A 10,551-nucleotide genomic window follows, 5' to 3' on the forward strand; every position below is an offset into this window, starting at 1 on the left:
GGGCGTTCGCATAGGGCCTAATTGCGATTATTTACTTGTAATTCTCTGAACTGTCATGCTTCAAAAGTGAACAATTGCTTCGTGGCCTGATTGCAATCTTAAAGTTTTAGAAGAATTGAGCCTTCAAATTTGACCAAGCAGTGGTTGATCTAGACATTCTTTCCTCGGCCATTCTCTTCTTTTCCTCAGCCTCTGCTAGAAATTTGTATTGTACGTCGAGAACTAGTTGCCATTGGAAAACTCTATTTGCTGCTGTAACTTTCATATGGTGCTGTTCTTATGGCATGTGAACCTTATTGAATTTCAAGAATGTTGAAATATGATTGATGACTAGTACTATGCCAGTTTCTCTCTCATACTTTTCTGCCATAGTGCAAGTGTAGCTTCATACTATAATTAAGCACAACAGGGGAGAGGAAAAAAGCAAACTTCATTTCTTGATCATATACGAAAATTTCCAGTGATTATTCTTATTAATGAGCTATATACTTATCCCTTTTCATATACTATCCGGTTTCTTTGTGCAATTATTTTTATTTCTTCCCCCCTTATGGACATTATGGACATTATATACTATCCAAAGATTAATTGCCTGTTTGAAACTTTAACTAAATATTTTTTTCAGGTACAAGCTGCTGCACCTGCAAGTAAAGGAGAACTCGGGAGGGCCACCTGGACTTCTCTCCACACTCTAGCTGCTCAGGTGTTCTTAGCAAATGAAGTCTGGTTTTTTACTTTCCTTTTCGTTTTCCATTTATGAAATTTTACCTGAATATATCAGTATACTCCTACATCATTTGCACTTCTGCTCAGGTTATTGACGATACATCAACAGAGGAGGATATCGAGATCAACATGCTTAGAAAAAGAATTGCCAATGAATTGGCAATTGATAATAATATGGCGGAGATTCCATGAAAATGTGTTTACGACTTTTCTAATGTATTTCCATTATTTTGTATTTGAGGATTTTTTATGTTGGCTCTTGTAACGTGACGTGGCATTTTGGGATCTCCTATATTGGCTCTTGTAATGTGATGTGCTTGGTTTACTTTTCTCCATAAGCTTTTGCGATATTATGCGGAACGATGCATACTCACAAATATTGAGAGCAAATATCGAGAACGATGGTGGTTGAATGCTGAAGACCCGTTCCAGTGCTTGGCCATTTGCATTAATTTGACTGGAATTTGTGTGCGGGCGTACGTAACGTTACGAATCCAACGTAAAATTTAATTTCAAAACTTCACAATTTGTGGCCACCCGCTTTGAGAGAAATTTAATTTTTTTTAGGTGTCGAAAAAAATTAAAAAATTAAAAACATCAAAACTTCATAGAATGGCTTAGAATATCTGTGGTCACCCATTTCGAGAGAAATGGGTTTTTTTTTAGATTCCCCAAAAAAATTTAAAAAATTAGAAATTTCAAAACTTCATAGAATGGCTTAGAATACCTGTAGTCACCTACTTTGAGGGAAATTTAAATTTTTTAGCTGTCGAAAAAAAATAAAAAAAATGAAAAATTTGAAAATTTCTCAGAATGGCTTAGAATACCTGTGGCCACCAACTTTGAGTGAAATTTAATGTTTTTTTAGGTGATGAAATAAAAAAGCAAAAAATCAAAAATACCACTTGGGCACCTCAAAAATTGTATATTTTACTCAAAGTGAGTGGCTAGAAGTATTCTAAGCCATTATGTGAAGTTTTCAAATTTTTGATTTTTAATATTTTTTTTACCTAAAAAAATTTAAATTTCGCTCAAAGTGGGTGGCTACAGGTATTCTAAGCCATTCTGTGAAATTTTGAAATTTTTCATCTTTTCACTTTTTGATTTTTTTTTTCGGCACCTAAAAAAATTTAAATTTCGCTCAAAGTGAGTGGCCACAGGTATTCTATAAGCCATTCTCTGAAGTTTTGAAATTTCTAAAATTTTTAATTTTTTTTGGAAATGTCAAAAAAATTAAATTTCTCTTGAAATGGTTGGCCACGTGTATTCTAAGCCATTCTGTGAAGTTTTGAAATTTTTAATTTTTTTAAATTTTTTTAGGGCATCTAAAAAAAATTAAAATTTACTCAAAAAGTGGGTGGCCACAGCTATTCTAAGCCATTTTGTGAATTTTTGAAATTTTTTTTTTATTTTTTAATTTTATTGGGTAACTCAAAAAATTTAAATTTCATTCAAAGTGGGTGGCCACATGTATTCTAAAATATTCTATGAAGTTTTGAAATTTTTGATTTTTTTTGGGAACCTAAAAAAATTTAAATTTCACTAAAAGTGGATGGCCACAGGTATTCTAAGCAATTCTGTGAAGTTTTGAAATTTTTTATTTCTTGATTTTTTTTTTGAAAAATTTCAACAAATTTCCTATTTTCCCGAAATCTGAATTTTTTTTTATTTTCTCGACATTTTGATGATTTTTTCTGGAATTTTTCAAATTTTTGGGATTTTCTGAATTTTTTTAAAGATTTCGATGAATTTTTCAGATTTTTTATTATTATTTTTATTCCATTTCTAAAAAAATGGATTTCTGTTCCTGGAAATAGAATTTTATGTTGTCTATCAAACGGGTTTTTTGTTTCAGGAAATAGAAATTTCGTGCTGTTATCAAACGGGTTTCTGTTCTAGAAACAGAAATTTTTTGTCGTTATCAAACGGGTTTTTTTTCCCATAAACTCATCCAGGAACCAGAAATAGAAAAATCTATTTCTGGTTCAGGAACTCATTCCGGAACAGAATGGTTATCATTCGCTACCTAGAAAAGGGGCGAGTGATTGTGTTTTCATACCACTAACCAGAACAGACGAAAGCCTTGGAGCGAGGGATTCGGAGAATAGGAGGACATTGGATGAACTCCATCAGCTTTTTGTCTTTTTCCGATCAATGAAATAAAAGGATCCATTTTTGTTAAGAAGAAAGAGGGTCAGTCGAGGCCCGATGCCCTTGTCATTGAGAAAGAGGAAGAGGAGGAGTTCGGCCGCGAGAAGAGGCGGAAGCGTGGGGGATGCCCTCAAAAGTGTTGCCCAAATCACAGGACGGGAGTTGCAGAAACAGAGCCAACCATGTCATTCATTTAGACCCAATAGAGCAAGAACCGGGTAAGTCTTCAGTCAATTGAAGTTTTTCATTGTTCAGACTGCAAGCCAACTCGTCAACGCCGAATAAATGTTATTAAAACTGAGTTGATAATGTTGTTACAAGGAGTATTTCTTTCGTATGGTTGTGTTTTCCCTCTAATGCCTTCATTAATGTATCTAATGTTGTATATGTTCGTGTTCCAAATGCACCTAAAATAAATGGGTCATCAATGGAGTAATCAAGGCATTCACAGTAAGATTGTATAATATGACTTGTTCTGCATATACAGGTGGATATATGTGGATCGGGTTGAATAAGTGTTAATTCTAAAGTGAGTGTATCTATGAGGGTTATATAGGGAAAACGAGTCAACACAATTACGACTAATTTCCAATGCAACCATTTATTGCCTCTAAATTTGCATGGAATTTTCCCTTTACTCTCCTTTAATTATCGTAACAGGTTGCCAAGAAGCTGCGTGTTATGGGTCCCACAAAACTGCGACAACATGACTAGGATTTCAATTTTCTCTGTTTATTTGAATTTAGAGAGATTGATTAAAAAAAATAAGCAAAAAGACTGATTGAGGTTGATGGTTCCCTCAAAAAGCTTAAGTGCCTGATTTACTTTAATGTGGATGGCTGTACAAGTCTTATGGAGTTGTGCGAAGGAATCGAACAGTTACAGAAGCTCGAGTTGTATTTAGGCAATTGCAAAAAGCTGAGGAAGCGGCCTAAATCATTTGTGAGAGTGGCATCACTGGTAGAGTTGGATCTCTCATAAATGGCCATCACAAGATTAGTCGGCTCGATTGGTAACCAAAAGTGATAGTCAGTACTTAAAGTGCAATCTCCAAAAATTAATGAACTTCCTAGTTCTATTTGGGAATCAATGGAAACTTAAGTCTCTCTTTCTATGGCATTCTAAAATAAAGGACCTTCCCATCTTGATTAGCAACTTGGAATCGCTACTCCAGTCAGATGTCTCGGGAACACGATGTCTATGGTATGGTTACCTGAATCTATTGGAGAACTTGGTAGATTAAAAGTCACCAACATTTCAAATTCTTGGATCAGGGAGTTACTGAGGAGTATTGTTGTGCTAAAAAAGTACGAAGAGCTACATGGTGGGCGATAAAATATTTAAATATTAAACCACGCTTTCATCTAACAGCTTAAGCTTTTAGAACAGTTGACAGTAGTTCTATAAAATCGCACATTGTATTAAAGTAGGAGATCTTGAGTTCAAATCTTTTTAGGCCCCACTTGTCTACCCAATTAAATATCTCAACGCTTAGTATTAGGCAAAAAGACCAGACTAGAAGTGAGGGGGAGTGAGTCCTTTACTCGCAGGTAATCTGTATTTGCATTGTACTGGTGACCCTTCCATCGTTAGCAAGGTGAGGCTGGATAGAAGATAATGCCAGCTTCACTCCTCGCCTAGCATGAGAAGCATAAGATATTGAATAGCAATGGGTTGGTTGAGTCGATGAAGATCATGGTCGCAGCTCGCCACATCTCCTATAGATCCTTTTTATACTATTCTCTTATTGCCGTTCGTATTTGATTATTCGACATTTAGATTAGCTTTCACCTGTTTGAATTAGTGGGGGTAGATTTGAATATTGTTACGAGTGAATTTGCAATACGAGATGCTATGCTGATGATGTCATTGAAATGTTTGTTTCATTCTTGATGTCCTGTACATCCATCAAGTTTTTCTGTTTTCTCACGTCTTTAAGGTGTGCTTGTGGAGTGGAATGCCAATTCCGGTATATGCATGTGTAGTTTTGTTTAGCTCTCTCTTGGATACCAAATTATATGCACTTGGATTTGCACATGTTACATGATACTAACTTCAGATGGAGCTGAATCACTGTCTTATGAGAGGATTTATAGCAGCTCACGATTAACCTTGTATCTATCCCTCCTTCACAGAACTGCTTTACCTTCGGACATTACTTTCACAGAACTTAAAATTGCATGTACTTCCTTGCCTAGAGAAATTGAGTTTATGGGGTTGCAGCAAACTCGTAGTGCAGACCTGAGCTTCTCACAAGTTTGATATAAAAAGCAACAAAAGGAGAAATTTCCTATTGGGACTATCGACTGTTAAGTTTTCTTGTTTATTGGTCCCAATCTTCTTGAATCTCTTAGGCATATTAGACATGGTAAGACGTATGTTCCAATAATAATCGTCGCTATCATTTGAAACTTTCGAGAAGTCCCCCTGCTATGACGAACCACTCGAAGAGAATGTCCGTTACAATAGGGATATGGGAAGATGCTCTGAGTGTCGCCCAAGAGCCGGCGGAGCCAGTCATTTTCATGCTCTTAGAATGTCGTTCATTCTTATGGACGTGCCTTTCATTGATCAGGTGCTTCCAGAGAGGAAACTCTCAGGTGAAATACTCGTGAGAATGGAGTGGAAGCCATTGTGATGATGTTGGATGTGCACTTTGTGCTAATCCATGGAATGGGCGGAATAGGTAAAACTACTCTCACTGAGGTTGTGTTCAACAAACAAAATTACCTCTTCAGGCGAGAATATTCCGTGAGAATGGGCGTGGGAAAGAGCTCGGAGGCTGGAAAGTGTGGCGGCGTGTCGTCGACGATTTCTTGAGTTTCAGAGGGGTGGACACTCGCCAAGCATTGACGGATTGCCTTTACCACGTTATGCTAGACGTGATTTTTTGTTGGATGAGAAGACTACCACGTTGGTAAAGAAACAAGAGACGAGCTGCGGAGGGCAATAAAGAATTCCAAGATCTACGTACCCATCTTGTCTAAAAATTATGCTTCCAGTCCGTCGTGCCTTCTCGAGCTCGCACACATGGTGGATTGCAAGAAATCCAAACCATTCGAGAAGGAGATTTTGCCGATTGTCTATGACATGGAACCTCGCGATGCAATGCTTTAGTCACGACTATACGTTGGCACTTTGGCGAAGCTTGAGGAGAATTTTGGCCGGAAGACAACGAGAGCGTGGAGGATGCCCTCAGAAATGTCGCCCAAATCAAAGGATGGGAGTTGAAAAAGCATGGGTATGTAGGTGTCCTAAAGCACTCCATTCACTCTTGTTTTGGTCTTTCATTACATACCCGACCTTGGATAAGGTCTCAGTCAGATGTGCTGATATTGAATGAATACCATGTGTGTTTTGAAAACAATTTTTGGTTACAGAATCAACCATTTATTTCATATGGTAACCGGTACTAGCCATGTTGATTGCAACCACTTGCTAAGTGTCCTGAGGTTATCTTTTACGATTTCGACTTACATGATTCGCTATTGCGGCAGGCACTGGAAACTCATTAAATTGGTGACAAGAGAGATTATGATGAGGCTGAAGGTAAAAGACAAAAACGACGCCGAGAAGCGAACGGGGGATTTTGATATTGAAGGCTCTGAATGAATATATAAGTAATGCTAAATTCAAACTGCACAAAGATGTATTGTTCTGTCACAGATCGTAAATCCATCGTAAATTTATGTGGAAATGAAAATTTTCGTTCATGCATTGTGGACAATTCAACATATTTTCTCCATTATGCAATTGCCTTATGTTGACAATGTGGATATTGCCAAAATGGTACTGGGCCTGCGTAACCGAATGCTAGCTTGGGTGATAGATCGGACAAATGATGTACTAAAGAAAGTCATCTAATGCATAAATATTTTGACGAAGCCAACACATCACTTATAAATAGGCACAAGAAGACATATCATTTCATGTCACAAAATAGGAAAGGTATTTCATGTGACAGGTTTTTATTTTTCGGTCAAAATGTGACGGTTAAAGCATGTGGTAATGACATATGGTCTAAAAAGCCAATTAAGAATAAGTGCATCCAATATTTAACAAGATGATAATAAGTTATAAATTAGGGGCTACTGTGAAGATTACAACGGTGTTTTCATTAGAAGCTGTCATAATCGAACTGTTCTGTCATCTAGATTATCCCGGGATGGTACAATTTTCCTTTGTTCTAGTGCCGAATTCATTCGTGCTTCTCAAGTGTATCTATGCAACTGTTCGAGGATGACAATCTTCTACTTCCTCCTCGCAGAGAATGTGATCATCAAAACTTCCTCGAAATCGGGCAAGTTATCAATGTCAACTGATATAAGTGCTCCATCGGTCCATCCATCAGAAATATGTCAACCAGGCCTTACAATGGAAATGGTTTGGGAGTGAGAATCGCTCACGCCAGTTCCCATTTTCGTCTTGTGAGATCACTGATTAAGAAAGAAGGCATCCGGTGGTGAGGTTGCAAATTACTCAAGCGAAGAAGATTGCTTGATCAGCTTCCTGGATCTGTGGTTCTGCTCGCCATCGTTTTCTTTGAAAAAAAATCCTATTATTTGTTTATAGAACTGTTATTAGAACCCACTCTACTCCTGCTGTGCCACCGCATGCCCAATGAGACATGGCGCGCACATGGTCTGCAGCTGTTGTTACCCTGGAAGGAAGTGCTCATCATCTGGTAATTTCTCATTCCGTATGTCATTCCGTTGATTACGCGAGGTACAGATATTAGCTTGATTTGGGATGTTTTGTCGCCTTGGTGTTGGTTTTTTGTGGCAATGTTTGATGGACCTACACATTGCCAGCCTTTACTGATCTGAATCGGTTAGGATTGGACTAGTTTGTGAAGTGGGCATTAAGTGCAGCATGATGATTATTCGACATTTAGATTAGCATTCGCCTGTTTAAATTAGTGGGGGTGGATTTGAGTAGTGTTGCGCGTGAATTTGCAATATGAGATGCTATGCTGACGATGTCATTGAAATGTCTGTTTCATTCTTGATGTCCTGTATGTCCACCGAGTTTTCCTGTTTTCTCACGTCTTTAAGATGTGCTTGTGGAGTGGAATGCCAATTCCGGTATATATATGCATGCGTAGTTTTGCTTAGCTCTCTCTTCTATACCAAATATATGCACTTGGATTTGCACATGTTACTTCAGATGGAGCTGAATTACAGTCTCTTTAGAGGATTTATAGTAGCTCACGAATAACCTTGTATCTATCCCTCGTTCACGGAACTGATCTGCTTATTGTCAGTTTTAAATGTTAGTTTCGTACACGCTTTACCTTCGGACAGTACTTTCACTGAACTTAAAATTGCATTTACTTCCTCGATTAGAGAAATTGAGTTAATGGCGTTGCAGCAAACTCGAAGTATTGCCGGAATTTCTAACAAGTTCGATATAAAAGCAACATAAGGAGAATTTTCCCATTGGGACTATCGACTGTTAAGTTTTCTTGTTTATTGGGCCCAATCATCTTGAATTTCTTGGGCATATTGGACAACGTTAGACGTATGTTCCAATAATAATCGTCACTATCATTTGAAAATTTCGAGAAATCTCCCTGCTATGACGAACCACTCGAAGAGACTGTCCTTTACAATAGTGATATGGGAAGATGCTCAGAGAATGTCGCCCAAGAGCTGGCAGAGTCTATTTTTATGCTAACGAAGTGAACGTACCTTCATTGATCAGGTGCTTTGAGAGAGAGAGAGAGAGAGGAAACTCTCGGGCCGAAATACTATGTGAGAGTGGGCATGAGAATGAGCTCGGAGGATGAAAAAAATGACGGTGTGTCGTCAGCGAATGGCTATGACGTCTTCATGAGTTTTAGCGGAGTAGACACCAGACAAGGATTCGCGGATTGCTTTTACCACGTTATGCGAGAAGCAAACATCCATGTTTTCCGCGATGAGGAAGAGCTCCACGTCGGTAAAGAAATAAGACATAATCTGCAGAGGGCCATAGAAAATTCAAAGATCTATGCACCCATCTTTTCTGAAAATTATGCTTCCAGTTCGTCATGCCTTCGCGAGCTCGCATACATGGTGAAGTGCAAGAAATCCAAACCATTCGAAAAGATGATTTTGCCGATTTTCTATAACGTGGAACCTCGCGATGTTATGCTTAAGTCTGAACTTTACACTAGCGCTTTGGCGAAGCATGAAGAGAAGTTCGGTCGGCAGACAACAAGAGCGTGGGCGGATGGCCTCAGAAGTGTTGCCCAGATAAAAGGAATGGAAGTGAAAAAGCAAGGGTACGCAGGTGTCCTAAATCACTCCATTAACTTTTGATTTAGTCTTTCATTATATACCCAATCTTGGATAGGATCTCGTTTAAGCAGTTTGAAATTGAATGAATACCATGGGTGTCTGGAAAACTATTTTCGATGACAGAATCAACCATGTCAACTATTTTTGCCTTGAGGTTATCATTTTATAATTTCTACTTAGATGATTCACTAACGTGGCAGGCACTGGAAATTCATTCATTTGGTGACACGAGAGATTCTGATGAAACTGAAGGTAAAAGACAAATCTAACTTCACAATTTAACACATTTTCTCCATTATGTAGTTGGCAAAATGGTAGTGACCTTGCGTAACCGAACGCTAGCTCCGGTTATCGATTAAACAAAGGATGTATAAAAAAAAGTCATTCATTATATGACGGGAATCCACCATATACATAAATATTTTTTATGATGCTCACACAATAGACACAAGAAGACATATCATTTCATGTCTCAAAATAGGAAAGGTTTTCATGTGATGGTTAAAGCATATGGTAATGACACATGATCTAACAAGCCAATAAAAAAAAAGTGTATCCAATATTTAACAAGATAATAAGTTATAAATTGGGGACTACTGGGAAGACTATAGAAGCTGTCGTAGATGAATTGTTCTGTCGTCTGGCTTATCCCAGGAAGGTACAATCTTCCTTCGTTCTAGTGCATAATTAATTCATTCTTCTCAAGTGTATCTATGCGACTGTCCAAGGATGACGACCTTCTGCTTCCTCCTCGCAGAGAATGTGATCATCAAAACTTCCTTGAAATCGAGCAAGTTATCAATATCAACTGATGTAAGTGCCCCATCGGTCCAACCGGCAGAAAGATGTCAACCAGGCCTTACTATGGAAATGCTTTGGGAGAGAGACTCGTTCACACCAGCTCCCATATTTCTGTCTTATGAGATCACTGATTAAGAAGGAAGGCATCTGGAGGCGAAGATGCAAACTCAAAAGAAGAGGATTGCTTGATTAGCTTCATGGATATGTGGTTCAGCTCCTCATCAATTCACAGAAAATATAATCCTTTTAAGTCACTTATAGAACTGTTATTAGATGCTACCATACTACTTCTGTGCCGCCACTGTTGGGGAAATTAGATTGCTGATGAAAATAGAGTGGTAGTTTATATTTTCTTAATGCTTTGATGTATGATGATGATCACTATCCTTAAAGTATTATTTGCCCTTACTATTGTTACTATCGGGTTTAAACAAATATATCTCCAGAATATACACTCTAGTCACAGAAAAATGAATTGAGCAATTGCTCGATTTCTCTATTGGAATTTCTATCTTGAATGTGTTATCAAATTTGTGTACGAGGAGAAAGAAAAGAGTGTCAAAGGAAAGAAATCCCAACAGCGTTGATTGTG

The 10,551-nt window shown here is 37.9% G+C and overlaps 1 protein-coding gene across 1 annotated transcript; it reads left to right on the forward strand.

Moving 5' to 3' along the window:
• The first annotated feature begins 8,642 nt into the window (after positions 1 to 8,642).
• On the forward strand, positions 8,643 to 9,179 carry LOC130140677 (disease resistance protein L6-like). The gene has a single exon (XM_056320662.1). It carries the CDS (start codon positions 8,643 to 8,645, stop codon positions 9,177 to 9,179), a length of 537 nt encoding a protein of 178 aa, XP_056176637.1.
• The last annotated feature ends 1,372 nt before the right edge of the window (positions 9,180 to 10,551 follow it).

Source organism: Syzygium oleosum, unplaced genomic scaffold, assembly GCF_021117445.2.
Source record: "Syzygium oleosum isolate NSW1041296 unplaced genomic scaffold, Sole_v2.1 Sole_v2.01, whole genome shotgun sequence".
NCBI lineage: Eukaryota > Viridiplantae > Streptophyta > Magnoliopsida > Myrtales > Myrtaceae > Syzygium > Syzygium oleosum.